Source organism: Sinocyclocheilus anshuiensis, unplaced genomic scaffold, assembly GCF_001515605.1.
Source record: "Sinocyclocheilus anshuiensis isolate Anshui unplaced genomic scaffold, SAMN03320099.WGS_v1.1 scaffold431, whole genome shotgun sequence".
NCBI lineage: Eukaryota > Metazoa > Chordata > Actinopteri > Cypriniformes > Cyprinidae > Sinocyclocheilus > Sinocyclocheilus anshuiensis.
The window spans coordinates 1499511-1518026 of NW_015551065.1; the positions used below are offsets into that span (position 1 = coordinate 1499511).

Consider the following 18516-nt stretch of genomic DNA (forward strand, 5'->3'; position numbering starts at 1 on the left):
AGCGGGACAGGGGTTTGGGGGGACTCTTTAAGCCCACTAAGGAGGCTGGGCCTCTGGAACCCCATAGCAGTGAAAGTATTGGCACTGCTGGATTGCGAGTCCCCAGCAGTGGCGGCAGTGGGAACTTTACATTCACAGACTGGGAGACTGGACTAGCAGGTCACACCAGCAGTACTGGGTACAGAGAGAATCCGCTCAGTGACAGCAGTGGAGGCAGCGGATGCAGTATCTATAGCAACAGCAGCTCTTTCCCCGTGGAAAATGAGGATCAGACTGGGGAAAGAGATACTACAGACGCGCTCACTCTGGGGACAACAAAGAGTATGACGATTGTAGTGTGTGTGCGTGTGTGAACATGAAAGTATATTTTCATTTAGTGAGAATTATTTTAAATCTTTTTCTTTTGAAAAAACAAAGTTAATCACTGACATACTCTTTCATTATCATATATTATCAGATTTACTGAGCATTGAGCAGTCACATAAAGTACAAAATAATTCAAATCAAATTTGCATTTGCAAGTTGATTAAATGTCAATGATACATTAAAAAAAAAACAAAGTTAATCACTGACTACACTGACTAGATTTCTCAGTAATGGCAGATTGGGGGAAGTGTTCGGGAATCACATTATTTTTGCAATTCTGTCTGGTGATGCTACTGCCGCAGAAATCACACATTGCACCTTTAATTCTACTACCCTAACTGATAATATTATATTGATTTCTCTGAATCCTCTCAGGCAAGGATGCAGTAGTGAGAGAGCTGATAGCCAGTGTGGAGAATTTTGAACCTCAGGTGTCATCTGAGACTAAAGAAATTAAGGAAGAACTGGAAACTACATCAACGCAACAAGATATGGCAAAATTGGACAAGCTGGTATGATTTGAATTGATAAAAAACATGGAATTGTACCCCTGTATTTTAATAAGACTGAAATACTAGTAGTACAATGGTTCCCAATGGGACCCACTTGGAAGCCTCAGAAAATGTCCAAGGGGGCCGCAGGATGACTTCAAATTGAATATATTAAAATGTATATTACATTAAATGTCGGGGGTGGGTGGCACAATGGCCAAAGAAGGGCCTTGAAAGTTAAGAACCACTGTACTATTACTAAGCCCCAAGATAAAATATGAAATAGTGATTGATATATAGAGTCAGAGTTGGAAACGTCTTGAAAACATTTTCCAAAAAAATTGCAAATTGTATAATATCCAAGGTACACATTTCTAGTAATTATTAATTCTCATATTGTATTTTCAGAAAGTTTTGGAATATTTGTTCTCTCCCCAAATTAGTCCCTACTGAAACACAGTAATAATAATTTAATTAGATTTAGAAGGGTCATATTGACCTATTAAGACTTTGCTTACATCTGATAATGTTGATAATTCAGTATACTTTATTTTTGACAAAACATCCCATGTTTTGGTAGTGACAGCACTTTTTCAGTAGTGACAGTAATGCTTTGGTAGCAACCACATCACATTACAGAATTTTAACTCGCATACTAAAACACTACTAAAACATACTAAAATACAAAAAAATGCATAACTGTACTAACATTTTGTTTATTTCCCCCAAATATGAGGGTTATGTGTTCCCTTTTGTCACTGAAATACTCATTCTATAGGTGAAAATAGGGTTTGAACTTCATGATGCTTTGGCCATCTATAGGGCTTTCATCAGACATCAACAGATACGTTGTGCTATTATTGTTGCTTGAAACAGTGACTGTTTCGGTAGTGACAATTCTATGGGACAACAACCAAAAAACCAAAGACTACCGAAACTCCGCCAAATATTTCAGTAGTGACTGTTTCGGTAGTGACATTTTTAGATACTTTTGAACCTAGCTCAAAGATGCTAATCAGCACATGGTTTAGCTAGCACAGTTCTGAACAGTGGTATACATATAAAAACTAAATGTTATGGAATAACTCCCAAAAAAGTGTGCTTAATTGCAGAAAAAAGGTGTTCGGTAGTGACGTTCTTTAAAGTTACACACAGATTTTTCAGACATTTGAACATATTTACCTCAAAATGATGAGACCTTTCTACTCACACCTTGTAGCTATGGGAGAGGGGGACACGGGAATATTTCCTGATCATAAATTTATGGGTTTAGTTAAAATCAGTCTCGGCCAATAGACTAAAACATACACTGTTTCGGTAGTGACATGAAAAATGCGGGATAGATAGATATATCACTATTTCATATTTTATCTTAGGATTTAGTAATAGTACAGTAGTTCTTAACATTCAAGGCCATTCATTGTCCATTGAGCCACCCACCCCCCACTTTTAATGTAATATACATTTTAAAAGTGGGGGGTGGGAGGCACAATGGACAATGAAGGGCCTTGAAAATTAAGAACCACTGTACTATTACTAACTCCCAAGAAAAAAATATGAAATAGTGATATATATTCTATTCAAGTCCATTCACTCCTAATAGGAATAAAGTCAGAAATTCTAACTATTTAAACTATTGTACTACTGTCTTGAAAAGACCATTTTGACCTTGGAAATATTATTGGAACAAATGTCTGTAACCAGACCCCACTTTTTTTCTCATTTTGGTTCTATCTTTGTGTTTCACAGGAAGTAATCAAAAAGGTACCATCATCTGGCATGCATCAAAAAGTTTCAGTCACTGAGGCTAAAACAAACATGCCAGATAAACAGGTAAAGCCCAGCTTCACCAATATTACTGGAAATGATGACACTTGCAAGCTAAGTGCCCAAACACAGAGAAGAAGTAGTTTGCCTACCAACACTGCAACATCAAAGGGACTCTTTATAGACCTTACCAAAAATGTAATGTTTGATCATTCTGGTGCTACTACGTTTAATTCTGTCATGAAACATTTCCCTGAAAGATTGTTGTCATGTGATGGTAGCTGGAATTACTTGGATAATGATGTTGACAGGACAGACCACAAAAGCCTAGGGTTGCAGACCATAATAACAACCAATCTAGAACTTTCCCCATTTCTACACCTAAAGGAAACAGATATTCTCCAAGATGCAGAACCATGCAGTGAAGAGGAACTAAGAACAGATCCTGGTAAGAAAGACAACACTTCCAAAAGTAACTTGTCAGATAATTCAAGCATCTATGCAAAATCGCATGTTCACACATCTCTTCAATCTGATACAAAAGAACCATTTGTATCAAAGGACATTTGTGAAAAAGAAAATAAGGAGGTTAGTGATGAACCCCAGAAACTTGACTTAGCAGAAAGAATCAAGGGAAGTTTGGAAAGACTCTCGACTTGTCTGAATGAACATCACAACACACTGGAACGTTTTTATCAAGATGATGTAGACACATGGGGAAGTCATTTGGGTGGCTTGGATCAGGTTGAACCATGGGAGGACTTATTTTCCGCCAAGCAGTGGGTAACCAGCCCTCTGCACTCACCAAAACTTGAGGATCACTTACCTACGCCAAGAGAGACCATGCCATGTCAAGCAATTCACAGCCAAGTTCTTGACAATCCAAAAGTGGATGACTTCCCCAACAGCAAGAAGGCTGAAGCTAAAGAACCAGCTGTGCTTAATGACATTACATCATCTCAAACAGAGGCTGCTGTGACAGCCGCCTGTGAACTTGGAAACTCTGACTTCCCAAAAGGAAACAAAAATGCAGGCACAGATGTAGCTTGTTTTGCACAGATAACAGAGCATTTTGACAGTGATAACCTCAAGTGGATGGGAGACAAAGACAGCAGAAAACTGGAGATTCCACAGGTTAAGATATTGAAGACATTCACCGATCCAGATGAGACTACTGGACTGCAAAACATGAGCAAAGCAAAACAGAAACGCTCTTCTCCATCTCAGAGGTTTCATCGACAAACATCCAATGAGTCCTGCATTGTGGAGAGAAGTCATGAAACCATTAAATCCAAACTCAGGCCATGCTCCCTTAACCTTGATTTAGGACACCAAGGCATCAGAGACATTTCAAATAGTCAGTATCTGAAAAGTGCAAAACATTCAAATGCACAGGAATGGTTGACACCTGAAGCCAAGCATGGTAGCTCATCTCTAGAGTTGGAGCTATTCCTCAGTGGCTCCAAGGCCCCTGTGCGACGCAACTCGGCACCAGTTAGTGTGTCATCAGTTCGTACTGCATTCATGATCAAAACTTGCAAAGCTAAAGCTGTTCCTGTTATTCCACCAAAAATTCAGTATAGCCACATACCTCATGCTCTACCTGAGGGGAGCACTGATCAAGTCAATAAAAGTACATCTGAAAAGAAACCTACTAAGAGCAAGTTGGGAAACGCAGGTTCTGCACTTCCCCTCCAGACAGTCCACAGGGAGGATGTGCCAAGCAGTGAACCACCATCAGCGGTCCAAAGACAGATTCCTATGAGCAATGCAACATGCAATGAGAATTACAAACCAACCTCCATTCCAGACCTTCCAGTGTTGAGAAGGAAGCGATCTGCAAATGGGGACACATTTATGGATCGTCCTAGACCTGAGCGCTCATCGCTTATTCAGAGATCATCCTTCAGAAATCGTCCAAGACCTCAAAGTCTCATCCTGTTCAGCCCTCCATTTCCAATCATGGACTACCCTCCAGTAGGGGATGATGGTAAACTAGTCCTATCTCCTATTAAAGCCGAAGCATCACCATTTCACGTCTATTCAAATGAACTAGCGGAAAACCTCAAAACTACTGAGGGGGTAACCTTGCGTAATAAAATGACTTTGCCAAAGAGTGGACAAAGGCTTGAGACCTCAACCAGTTGCTTTTACCAGCCACAAAGGAGGTCAGTGATTTTCGACAACAGAAGTAACAGGCAAATTGAATGAGATAAGACTGATCCATTACTGGCCATCATGCAATAACTAGCAAACCTCTTGCTTATTAATTGTGACCAAGTGTCAGTATACCTAGAAACACACAATGATGCTTGGAAATCAAGGTGCCGTTAATCCTGATAATACAGATCTGTAAGTATTACGCTTTGTGTAAAATGCTGCTGCTAAGGATTTATATCAGAGATTTTTTCTATATTTGCAAGGAAAACTGAAACATGCCTTAGGATAAACCTGGGAAACTCAGCAGGCTCCTACTGTCTATGTAAATACAGACTGTCACTGTACAAGCATGTCTCCGTTTAAATTGACTTCATTCCCTTCATGTGGAACTCAAGGTCTTAGTGTCTGTTATTACTTTATCATGATCGGAAATATTTTGTTTACAATTGGAGTCATTTATAAATTATATACAAATCCGCATGATAAGAAGAAAAAAAAAAGCAGTTTAAAAAAAACAAAAAACAACATTTTTTATTTATTCCATATTGTCTTGTTTTGTCATTGTCATACAAATCTGTACTTCTGTAAATCCATAAAGAGTAAAAATCAATTTGTACAAATGTTTAGAGTAAATGTCCAGTGGTTTGAAGATAGTTTAAAGGTCAATGTTCTTGAATAATTCAAATATTGTTTCAAGCTGTGTTCTCTCTTTTGTAGATACATTTTTATATATTTTATATCTGATTAAATCAAATCAAATCTCCTGATTACTTGGTTAACAGAAATGTATGAAAAAAAGATACTGAGGTTTCAAAAAATAAGAATATAAAACAACGTCCATGTTTTATATAAACCGTAAAGCAGAGAAGTTTTGACAATGTATTCTGGCAGAAGACAAGGATGAAAGATCATGATGATGACGTTGTCAGTTGTGTAATCAGACAACACTAACCTTGTAAAATGCTCTTTTTGTATTCAATAAAATTGGATTTATTGTATGTATACTATTCTAAACAAAATAATAAAAGTATTTCACATGTAATGTGCACACTGTGACACACTTAAGCATTTCAAATGACAAATGAAGTTATTTCAGTATAGAATTGTTTAAAATTCTAATGTCATTTATAATGCATAATCCTATTTGCTTAATTTTCTGTAATAAAGGTAAGATATAAATAAAGTAGTTCCTACATATACAGGGTAAGTTGTGCCACTTACAGTTGTCTAGTAGTCAAATATAAATCATAAAAAATAGAAGCAATCATCTATAATATAGGGTCACAGAAATGTATAATTATATAAAATGTATATAATATAACTAGTACATAAGTAAAGTGGTCCAGGGACCCAACTTGCCTCATGTTGTAGCTGTGTCATGTCAAGGGTAAGTTGAGTCACTGGGGAATATAGAACAATTTACATTTGAAATTAAACAGTGGGCATACTGTCTATAAGAATAAGAATCATGTTCATGTTATGTTGCAGAACAATATTCATATTTCCATAAACTAGCTAGGAAATACTTTAATATTCATAATATTTATAGTGAAACAATTTTCAACATTTTAAGAGTATTTGCTGTAGTTATAGCATTTCCCATAGAAGCTCAATTATTACTAGATAAGCCACTGACACACTTTTACCCCAAAGCTAAAAGAACAAAAATTATATATACCCTGAATATGTCATAAGTCAAACTGAATAAGTGTCTGACTTTCTATGATCATGTGATAGTCTTAGTTTTCTCATTGACATATCTCATTACACACAAATGGGAGTTTATATATATATATATATATATACATATATATATATATATATATATATATAAAACAACAATAAATGCAATAAATGCAAATAGACAATGTAACTGTGAAGACATTTTGAACTTATTTTTTATTTATAAATGAAATGACTGCATGTGATACACCGGTCTTGAAACACCAGATGTTGCACTAGAGTAAATATACAGTAGATAACTATAGAAATACACTGTAATAAGACCCTACTATAAACAAACACGTCCTTTACTTGCGCAGCCAAAATCCACCATTGAAATTCAAGTACAGCGCAAAAGCCAGCTACATTTGTCTAGCTAGCATTTTATTGATTTATTTATTTTGGAGAAGACTTGCATAATGGCTTATACATTCATGTCTTATGTCTTATACAGAAGTTGTTTTATCTTATAAAACATAGTTAATTCATAAAACAGTAACGATCTGAGAATTATAATTCTCAGATTCTGTGTCTCCAAAATCCAGAGAAAGCCTGTCAGTAATTCCTCTGTTAAATGTTTTTAAAATGTTTTTTTTTTTTTTTTTCACATTTAATAGCTCTAACTTGCCACTTGAGTGCGTTCATTGAGATATTTAGGTCAAAGACACTCACGAACTACATTATTAAGATTTTAGCGCTGTTTGACTGAAAATGAATGCTAATACCGTCTAAAAATTGTGGCAAAACAAGGTAAGTTTGGAGGAAAAAAAATCTGAAAAATCTGAAGACAGTTGCTTGGAAACAACAATGCAGAGTCACGGAATGACCTGCAGCAACCAATACACCTTATTTAAAGAAATATATAAATAAAAGAATAAACTTGGATTCAATTTGTTGCAAAGCCCTTGTTACTTTGCTTTAGAATTCATTATGATTTCACAAATGTGTTGCTTGACTCATCACGGATTTTGATCTTCATTTGAACCTGCAAAAGTTTTTGTAAAATCAACTGTGATTAGGATGTTTTACAGCTATTCAAAAATGTCACTTCTTATTATTAAACATAATTTATTAAAAAAAAATAAACCTGTTTATAGGGCCAGGTAAAACAGTATGCAATATATTTCACAAGCTCTTTCTCTTAAATCAGAAAGTGTATTGATCACCAATAGTTCAGGTCGTAGCCTATATGCCTCTCCAATATACTTTCAGCAAGAATTATTCATGAAAAACCCACAATTTCCCATAAAGTCAGTCAAGATTTTGGATATATAAAATAATCTATATAATGACAATGTGTTGGAAAGTACACAAAAATCAGATTAAAAATACCTGTTCTAACATGAACTGAAGTGGATCGTCTGGTCTATCAAAAACCAGTTTCTCTGTGATGTCCTGAAATAGCACAAATGAGACTATGAGTGAAAAATACAATGAAGAATCATTTTTTTTTGTCCTGGATGTCTCAAGCACCAAAATGTTACTTTTGCTGCTAAAATGACATTGTTAGTCAGAGCTTTTTTTTTGTTTGTTTTTGTAATACTCATAAAACAATATGTAGTTTTATTAAATAAACCGGAATAATGCAATATTAGCATACTAACCCTTTTTTTAACTTCTATTAGTGCTCTGAATTGTCCTTCGCCATTTTGTGCCAAGCAATTCATCACTGTCTCCCATTTTCTTCGTAAGAAAATATATCAGTAACTGCTGCTTTGTTCTTTCTCACCTGAAAAATCTGAAGAATACTGTGAGTCTCCATATAGTTAACAGAGCGTTCATAAGGGTCCGTGAACACTGAGGTAGTACGAATGGTCTCCGCACTCTCGGTGATAAGTGCTTTTTCTGATAGACCAGAATCTGCCATCTCCCAAAGTTTTTGAAAGTTTATACTGTTGTAGTATAGCCTACAAAAAAAAAAAAAAAAAAACGATATACACAAAAGGTAAGTAGCGAAGTGTACTTTCTCGCAGTATTATTACTCAAATAGCCTAGTTAGCGTTCGCTCTTTAAGAAAGGATTTCAAGTGCATTACATCTGCTCAAAATAAATACCAAACTTTGTCTTTAGTCCGTTTTGTGTTAATACAGAAATTGGACCGCGTATCCCGAACACATCTAGAGCAGGACTGTTTGAAATGTCACCCTGTAACCCCTAGCAACTGTATACAAAAGGCGGGGATGATGTCATTGGGCACAGTTCCCCGGGACAGCGCCTTTGATAAAATCGTGAGGGGTCTCAAAAAGGTTTGTTGAAAAAGACGAAAACTCCGTTCGCATGGTTGAAACGCCTCTTCTGCAGTTAATGCCATTTTTAGTATCTGTTTTTGGAAAAAATAATACCTCAGAAGACCCCGGACTAACGTTTACAATAGGACTGACAAAGGGAAGGAGGGGCCAAACCGCCGTTTCTAGGTTGCAAGTCGTCCTCAGCTGACACCTCGGCCTACAATGGGTGCATTTTATGTAGGGCAGACGGTGTGCGTGTCCCCCGGTGAACCTCTCGGTTAAACGTTGCTGTTCATGTTTATAACCGAAAGGGGGAACTCAATATCAAGAAAAGCGTGCAGCCAAACCGGAAATCTCATACTAAGAGGAATGATATTATGGAGGCGAGGGATTGTTACGTGACGAAATATTTACGAGAGCCAAGGTCGAACAGCTTTTAACAAAATAATATATAGAATATATACGCAAGAAATGGCTTATTGTTTGTAAATGTGTCTCTTTGAACTTTTGACATCACGAAATCTGAGTGGGACATCCTAAATTATAATTACATCGCTGCCAATATCCGGACACGATATTCAAGATTCACTGTTCACTGCTATCATAACACGATCAATCGTTTGAAGGATTGTATTTTTCACACACACACACACACACACACACACACATATATATATATATATATATATCGAAGGTTGATTATTCCTCGTCTAGACTACAGACGACCGCGCGCACACACCTGTCATTGTCTAGACTGGGGGGAGTCGGGGGAGGGGCTGCTCAGTGTAGCTGGGGACTCGTGAGCCACTATTGCATTATTTTGTGTCAGTCACAACGGCTCTGTGAACGTATTGGTGAAGAAAAAAGTTCGGTGTCACTTTTCACGATCTGATTGGCCAGCAATACCGTCAGCAACTCTCCTTACGTTTCCTTGAGGTCAGCTAGGGACGTTAAAAAATAAATAAATGAGAAAATAGAAATGCGTAGAAAGTAAAAGGCACGGTGAACAATCTAGCTTGTTGGTCTTCCAACTGACAGGCAGCGTCATCGTCCAATGTGGGACCAGATATGAGTTTGAGAAATTTATTGACATCGTCCCTAACCAATCTAAAGTAGGCTATCTATAACTGATTAACATGCATGATTCTCGGATGACTGGCCTTTTGATCGAGGATGGGACATAGATTTCAAGGAGTTTAATTCGCGCTCATAACACCAAATAACATCAATGTCATTGCAATGTATGCATTTGTTTATGCTCAAGAAGCAGCGCGTACAAGCAGAAACTCCTCAAAAGGGCACCACAACAAGCGCATCGAAATACTCGACGGAAAACGGTGCACTTGTACAGTGACCGATAATTAAGAAACTGAGGATGCACAGTGCCCATGCTGGTTCAAACACAACAATTGCGATAAGGCAGAATAGTTTCACTTTCAGAGCCACAATGGAGCCAGTTTCAACGTTCCTCGCCGCGCGGAAGGAAGGGCGTGCGGCTCACCGATTGGGGTAAAGTCATGTTGAACGATTTATATCACAACCTACGTGCTTCAAGAAAGTCCATTCTGTTCCAATCGCCAGTAGAAAGGCGTGGCTGCCCAAAATCTTCGACGAATAGTGAAAAAATGGGAGGGCACGAGTGAGCTGCGTGATGTCCTCTCCGAAGGTAGGCTGCAGCGTGTGTTTATTGATGAGATGAAAGAAGATGGAAGTGAGAAATGAAACAAAGTAAGGGACAATATTAAAAAACTCAGTCCTTGCCTGGGGAAAAACGGGGAAGCTGTGAAGCGCTGTAGCCACTGGAGAAGAAACACTTAAAGAAGCAGGTAAGAAATAGGGAGAGGGAAGGGAGGGGGAGGGTACTTATACTATTTATGTTAGGCTATTTATAAGAGTAATAGAAGTCATTCCCTTGATATGAGGTGAAAAAAAAACTTAAGCATGAAGCATATACTAATAGCTCAAATACAAGACTTTAGTCCTTGTTCATCAATATCTTATACATAAACCAGCTTTGAAGAAGATACAGAAAACTTGTAAAATTACATTTAGTTGTAAAATAATTGCCACTCCGGATTATAGGATCTGTAGGCTGAGTTCTCTCAGAACAGCCAATGTTTGTCTGATATTAAACAAAAAAGACTCGTGGTTGCCCGAAGTGACGTCTCAGGTAAAATGACCATATAATTCCTTGCTTGATCACTGATCTTCTTGTAGTTTAACAGTTGGCAGGCTATGAAGACTTTGTCGGTAGTTTTTATAAGTTGTATTATTTTTATTTTGCGAAGTGTTAGACGTTACAGTGAACCATGACACGAAAAGCACAATACGACTCAACAGAGCCGCTAGGGACTTCCGTACGACCAACATATTTGATAGAATAACACCTCTCTAACTGTGTGTTAAGTGTCAAGTATCAGCGATTAAAGACCGTCAGGACTACGATACAAAATGCGCTGTTCAGCTAGAGGAATAGACGAGATAGAAATTATGATTTAAACATTTCAGCCGCTTATCTGGAATCCCAGTATTTTCCGGGCTATTGCTAATATTTTATTGACCCCGGTAGATTTGCGCGCAAGCCTCCGGTATCGGGATATCGGAGACAAACATAATTGTTTTGTATGTTGTTGTTTTCTATAGACGTTCTTAGAAGCTCGGACAAATTCTATAGAAACTATGGAGTTTTGTAGGGAGTGTATCGGGCGCTTTAACATGTCCGTTATTTGTCATCATTAAATTAGGATACGCAACCCTAACCAAGTGACCGGAATTTTAGCCCTCGCTCCAAGTATGTAAAGAAAAAGAAATGTAGTTTTAGTTACAAAAGATAAATGGCCATCTGTTCCGTATTCTAATGCCTGTACCTACTGAATGACCTCTTTTTGACTCCGTGTTGTGAAGTGCCAGCTTGTTGCCTATAACGCACGCGTTTGTAGGCTAAGCAAACAATAAATCACTCGGCCATTTTAACACAAAAAAACTTCATATGGCAAAACTAGAGCGGCTCGTCTTCAGGTTTTGGAGGTAACGGGGCCTTCAAGCAGCGGTCCGATCACAGCGCTGATAGTATTGTCATCTCTTATGTAGTGTAGGATACGAGACGGTGGGTATGGGAACCATGGCATTGGCCCGTTGTGGAAAAAAACACCCCAGACACATTTTTCATTAATTTATCGTATGCTCTCTGTTTCCCGACGCTGTATTATAAAATGTCTGCCTTATATAATCTGTTTATTTATAGCAAATGATATGAAAAGGTTGTCATTTTTGTGGGGAGATTCTATTCGATGCTGGCTACTTTGATTTTTGGAATGTTTTATCTGAACGAATGAGCTGAAAGAAGGAAACCTTGTTATTTTACCATATAAACAAAATGCTTTGGCATCTTGTTTAGCAATGTGTATGTTTGTTAGCACCTTTTCTTTTCTTCCTCCTTTTTTTTTTTTTTTGCTGAGCGCCAGTCTGTCAGACGGTTGGTAGTGCGGCCTTGGAAGTTTGACTGTACCCCTTTACTTATTGATAAGACACACAAATTATATTTTAACGGTCAAATATTACTTCATTAAACGTTAAGGATTTTTTAAAAGTGAAGTGCTGGCGTATATGGAATACAAGCGAATTGTTATTAAATAAATCATGACCTCTGTTCTGTTAACCATGTGTGCTGCTCTGCGTTAATGTATTTGTTGCTAGCTTTGCTGTTAGCCAGTCGTCTTCTAGACCTGTGGATGTCTGAATAACCACTTTTTGCCCAATTACTCCAATATATGTCAAATGTCAGTTTTACGTTGAAAACTTGAATCTCTCCCTGTGTATTTCTTTGTGTTTCAGACAGTTTTTACGCCTTTATAAGAGAGTGATGTAGCTAGGCATGCATTAGGTAACGTAAGGCAGTCTACTATAAATCGTCATAAAATATTATAGCATTCTCAAGTCATTTTTTAACTTAAAATATTATTACAAATATATAGGCTATGCCAGAAACAATATTTTCTGTGTTTTTATTTTTATTTTTTTTTCACTGCACTTTTTTTTTTAATCTGATACCGGCCTCCTTTCATAGAACTGTTTTGTAAAATTCTTCGCGAGTCTGCATGGAGGGTAACGTCGAGTAAGTTAACTCTTTCTATATTTATAGCAAATTAGGTTTTAATTTTAGTCAGCACATTTAAGTCAAATACAAGTTAGTAGGCTATATTAGTCTGTGAATCAAGCTTTTCCCCCAAACGTAGTACAAGACTGCTCCGCATACATTTGAACACGTTGTTCTTATTCTTATGCACCTGTTTAATTCAGTTGGAATCTGTTTTTAGTCGCGTACTGTATGTGTATCAATTAAAAACGTGTGTAGTTTTATGGCTGATTTGGACAGTAGATAGGATAGGGAGGAGGGCCTTGGCTGCGTGAAGGGTGTTTTGTCTGTCAGCTTTACCGACTTTAAAGTTGCTTTATGTGTGAACAAGACCTTGAGAAGTATGTTTTATGTTAGTTTAGGGCTGTGTATACCAAAACCGAAAATAAGCTTTTTAGTTATACTTGAATGTATTGCAAATACAAATACATATTTTGGAAGTCACAACAGTCTCACTATATCCATATGTTTATGGATTGAATTGGTTTTCACGTGTTATAATAAACTATAGTTTAGCTACTAAACGAGATTTTTCTTACTACTTTTCAGTAATGAAATGTAGCTCATAGCTCTAGCTATGTCAGTTATGTGATGCTTGGAAATATGTGACAATTTTGTCTGTAAAGACGATAAACGTTTAAGACGTTATGTACCTAGACGAACCAGTGAGAGTTGTACATTCTTGAGTGGCTTTATGTTTCTTGAAGTTTTGAGGTACTACAATAAGGTATTGTTAGTAAGTGATGTCATATAAACATTAACTAAGCACTCTAGTTTTAGAACAAAATGTATTGTTTCTGTAGGAGCTTTTCCCAACATTAATATTAATATGTAAGTTTGTATTTTTATTTAGCTTATCTTATCTTTTTTTTTTTTTTTTACTTATTTGTTTGCACTAAAGAGTAATGTGTTTATTGGTGTGATTATTGATCTAAGGTGTATATTGATTGTTGCTTATATAACGATCAGCTTATGGAGTTTAACCATTATTGTGCAGTATAAGAGGTCGTGATCATGTTTTCATAAACTTTTTTTTAAACATTCATGCCCCATCACTTTTGAATATTGTTTGATGTTTAATGATACATCAAAGTGGTTTAATTTCTGTGCATGATTATTTATTTATTTATTTATTTATTTATTTATGTATGTTGCTTGTGATAGATGCGATATTAATACATACAGACTCAGGGTTAGTGTGTCTTAGGGTTAATATGAATTTATATTCCTATTCTTAATGTTTACTAAAGTGTTAAAGAAATGTTAAACATATTCTTTTGTCTATTTTTGGTGAGATGGAAATGATAAATGTGACCAAAAAACAACAAATGAATCATGATCTTAGGAATATTGGTATTCGTAGATCAAAAGGAGGCATTGTGTGCTGTTTATTTTGGAAACATCAAACCCTCTTAGTGCTTCAAACGTAATGCTCACATGCCACTGCGAGACACTTTTAAAGAGTTTGTCAGTTGGTTTGCAATTGATTATTTGACAGAATGATGCTTTAACGATGCTAAATTACAATTAAACAGTTACAGGTCTACAGAATTACAATAATTTTGTAAGATGATTTGTCACAGTGGAAGGGCCGTTCTAATTATTCTTAAATCGGTACTTGATAGCATTGTTTACTGTTATGCTGTTTGCTGTACCGTTAGACTAGAGGTAACTAAGTCAGATTGCAGGGATATCTTAACCATCTCACTAGTTTGGATGGTGACCTTCACTAATATAATTAAATGTCAAGGTCAGAGTCAGTTAGTTCCTCTTATGATCAGACAATACTGTTTATTTCAGTACAACACATGTTGCATTACATCGAAGTCCAAGGGTAAACCGTAATGATAGCTAAACATTTCAACTGTGGTTCAAACAGGAGAACAAGAATATAAAACAGAGGCAAATGCACATGTCCATATTAACGGCATTACCTAGATAGAGTACTGATGCCAATTATACATTATAGAAACACAATACAATACAATATATAAGGGTGAATGTGCGTACAGTTTGAGCCAAACACTGGCAGGAACTGAAAATATTACCTTATGGTATCTCAGCTCAGACAAATGTCCAAATACCCATTCTTATGCAATGTAGTATTGACAGTAGGGGAGGGTATTAATATTTTATGCATTATAGGCATTTGACCTTTTGGCTTTGCTTTCTTTATGATGTAGTTGCAACACTTACATTTTGGCCTGTCATGTGCTATGATATTTCATATCATAATGATCATCAGTTTTTTATTGCCTTTTGAGGAAATCCTTGACTATAGAATGGTCAACAGCACTCCCTCCTGAACTGATATTGTGTAACCTATTTTTACATAATGTAGATTCTGGGGTTTTAATTATGCAAACATGCCTGACATTACTTTTTTATTTATTCTGATGTTCTGGGCCTAACCAGTAGGAGGAGTGATTTTACTTTAGGGCTGTTTATATTGGTTTCTCTTGATTTTCCTAAATAGATTACACTGTTTACTGGTATCATGTAAATATGGCAAAAGTGCATTAATATGTAACTAAAACAAAAAAAACAAAAACAAAAAAAAACAATAGGCACTAAAATTCTAGAACTAAAAGTCAGGACTTGAAAGATTCCATATTGAGTTGAGAATCATGGCTTTTGTAGATCCATCCAAAGATTGTTACTCATTGTAAGACTTTTAGTACATGATGATGTTTCTCTTATGTATAAGAACAATTTTACATCAAAACTCATGACATAGCCTGAGGGGAAACCATGGTAACAATGGTCAGACACAGATGCAGGCAATTTGTTCACATTTTGATTTTCTCTTTCAAGGGTCTACAACAATAATTCAGCAATTGTACAAAAATACATATGTAAAATTTATCACAATTTTAGTTTTCTTATATGTAAAAATGGCTTTGAGACAGAAAATGCAAAGAGATATATTATTCTCCATTTAAACCTTGAAGGTACACTCAACCAAGTTAAATAAATAAATAAAAATACAGTAGCTGTTTGCATTTCACACTGATCTCAGAACAGTTTCTGAGATCTCAGTTTCTGTTGATGAAACGTATGCATATGTTGACCCTTAAGAAAACATTTAGAATTCGTTTTTTTTTTTTTTGCTTTTAGTGAATGCTTGCAATGTAATTACTTGACAGTTTAATCTGAGAGATCTATCTGAATTAGTGAGCTATCCACTTTTCTTAATTGAGCTGAACATTCCCTTACCCTTAGGCTTTATTTTAGAAGAACCAATTCTATTCTTTTTAACTGAATACGAGGTTAGTCTTGATGAGTGATTTCCTATTTTTATGCAATTTTTAAGAAATGTGGAGATAGGGCTGGTTGGACTCACTAGATCTTTGATTCATGTCAAAATTCTGTACGTGTGTGTGTTTTACATTTACATTAACATTTTTGATTCAGACTGTGTTTCCCACCATGAGCGGGACTTTAGTTGTCAGCAGGAATGCTGCACACAACAGCTTGCAGGTTTAAAAGGGAATTCTTAATATAGGCCTTGACTGTATGCTAAATCCAGGTCAAAGTTGAGACCCCTTTGTCTTTTGTACATGAGCCTCTCTAAAAGTGTAATTGTGTTCCCTTGAACGGCAGCTGCATCAGTGCTCACTAGTGATGGAGACGTCCTCGTGTTCTCCACCTTGCTTTCCCGATTTACTCCCAATGATGCATGTTTTCCCAGTTATAACACATCAAAGGTTGTACTGTGAACTGTACGTTGTTCACCTCAGATGACCTGAATGAGGCAGCGTCAACTACTCGCGCTATCTTATTCACACACCCACATCAGGAAAACCAGTTTTAGGCAGCAAGGTTTAGACCTCACCTGGCAGACTAGTAACATTTACCTCAGAACGAAGAGTTGCTTCGGTACAATGGGGATTTTCCACACCGAGTGTGCCAACAACTCTTTCCCGCCCTTTTGCATACATAATTGTCAGTCATGTGTTGCAGGCAGCATTAACTTACTGAATCTTTCTCTCCCTTTTTGTTCCTAAAGTTTGATGCGAAGTGAGGCTCATGAAGAAGTACGAATATATTTTCCGTACGACTTTGTCACAACGTAAACACTTTTTGTTTCGCCGCACGCTTTCTCAAGGTCTGTTCCTATCAAATGTGCAATTTGTTTGTGTACATGCAAATAAAAGCCTTCTTGTGCTTTTCTCCTATGTTTTAGTTCGTAGGTATATGCTAAAGACATGCACACCACGAGGATCTTTTCAGCGTGTCTCTTTAAATGCATAAACGAGTACACAGGCATTTCACTGATGTGAAAAATGTATCTTGGATTCTAATAGGGAAGTTGTAAGTTTGCCAAGGTGCTTTCGTGTCCTCAGCTAACCCCGGCACTCATATGGTTTTCTACAAGTCTTAGTGAGATCACTGCCATTTCTAAAGGAAAATATCTGGAAATGGTTTGTAAAAGAGAGATGAAAAAATAAAACGGAGGTAGTCAAAGAGTTCTCTCTCAGAGTTTGGCCAAGTTTACTTCTTATTTGTTTACAACCGGGCTGTATAATACGGGCCTGATGAATGCAAGGGAGGGAGCTGCTTTGGAGCACAGCAGAACACTCAGAGATAGAATGTCCTCCATTTTGGAGAAAAAGCCAGCTCCAAACGTGTTCACTGTTCCAATAGGAGAAGTATTAACGGACACATAGGCTAACAGAAACGGCGGCACAAATGCGGAATTGAGTAAAGGCTGTAACAACAAAGGCTGTTTAACACATTACCACTCTACACTGTTAACAAGTCTTTATTCTTACTGGCAAGGACTAGTTTTTGAAGACGATCAGTGGTGTGCTGCACAAAACAGAGGTTTTTTTTCCGGTGGGACAAATATATAATGTATCATGTTTCTGGGAAGACAACAACTGTCATCGAACGCACGCACGCACTCACAGACACACACACACACACACACAGACAGTGTGTTAGCAAAAAAATAATGCATAGATTTTTAAATCATGTAAGATTCCAGCTGCTAAAATGGAACTTCAAGAACTACAATATGTAGACTCGTCGTCGTAAAGGTCTCGATTGTGTATCTTTATGTAAATATTTTAAAGACGTATTCTTTCCCCTGAGACCCTGGCTTTAAACAGGATCAGTTTGTGTTGTGTGTGTGTGTTGCTATAGTTTGAGGACATTTGTCTGTGACTTGTGTCTGGTTCAGAGGGGAGGGAATAAGCCTCACGTTATTGCAGTGTCTCTATCCAGGTGTTGTTTATCCTACTCTGTATTATGTGGCCATTTTGGAAAGCGCACTTGACGTTTTTATGGGTATGTATGAACTGGGCCAGTTTAAAGAGGACAGCTGCAGAACTGAGGAAACATTTTCAACGTTTTGAAGTAGGAATGGCCTTGAAAACTGTGTGCATAGGTGTACATACCTGTTGCCAGGACAGCTATTGTTGCCAAGGCAATTTGGCAGAGGGGCAAACATGTGAATTGTTTGCTGGCTAGTCTAACACAATTTTTGAGATTTTTTAAATCTACAATTTCCTCACTAATTGGCAAAAGCAGAGAATATGGAATCATATTTTTTATACTATGAATCATTTTGTAGTGCAGTTACTGCCAATGTTGTTGCTTATTTTGCCAACTGTAATTCTATAGCATTATATATATTTTTAAC

At 36.8% G+C, this 18516-nt stretch overlaps 3 protein-coding genes across 5 annotated transcripts in view; 2 read left to right on the plus strand and 1 right to left on the minus strand.

Annotated features, from left to right (window-relative positions):
- LOC107662078 (rho GTPase-activating protein 31-like) overlaps positions 1-5260 on the plus strand; it is a 26530-nt gene extending 21270 nt beyond the window's left edge. Inside the window, exons 11-13 of the mRNA XM_016451956.1 lie at positions 1-321; positions 742-878; positions 2607-5260. The exon at positions 1-321 is cut by the window's left edge and continues 16 nt beyond it. Of these exons, the coding sequence (XP_016307442.1) occupies positions 1-321; positions 742-878; positions 2607-4835 (2687 nt within the window). The 3' untranslated portion in view covers positions 4836-5260. The remainder of the gene's footprint in view (positions 322-741; positions 879-2606) is intronic.
- A 2162-nt stretch (positions 5261-7422) lies between these two features.
- On the minus strand, positions 7423-10325 carry LOC107662080 (uncharacterized protein C3orf30-like). 2 transcript variants are annotated; one of them, XM_016451961.1, is made up of 4 exons: positions 10280-10325; positions 8236-8413; positions 7839-7901; positions 7423-7491 (listed from the first exon to the last, which is right to left on the minus strand). In XM_016451961.1, exons 2-4 carry the CDS (start codon positions 8371-8373, stop codon positions 7435-7437), a joined length of 258 nt encoding a protein of 85 aa, XP_016307447.1. In that variant the 5' UTR covers positions 8374-8413; positions 10280-10325; the 3' UTR covers positions 7423-7434. The 2 variants fall into 2 exon arrangements, with proteins under 2 accessions (XP_016307447.1, XP_016307448.1); XM_016451962.1 differs by lacking the exon at positions 10280-10325 and adding an exon at positions 8561-8613.
- The window catches only part of LOC107662079 (zinc finger and BTB domain-containing protein 20-like), a 76246-nt gene continuing 68037 nt past the window's right edge, over positions 10308-18516 (plus strand). The window contains exon 1 of one of the 2 annotated variants that reach the window (XM_016451957.1): positions 10308-10560. The gene's annotated coding sequence lies outside the window, so the exon portion shown is untranslated. The remainder of the gene's footprint in view (positions 10561-18516) is intronic. The other variant, XM_016451960.1, reaches the window with a different exon arrangement.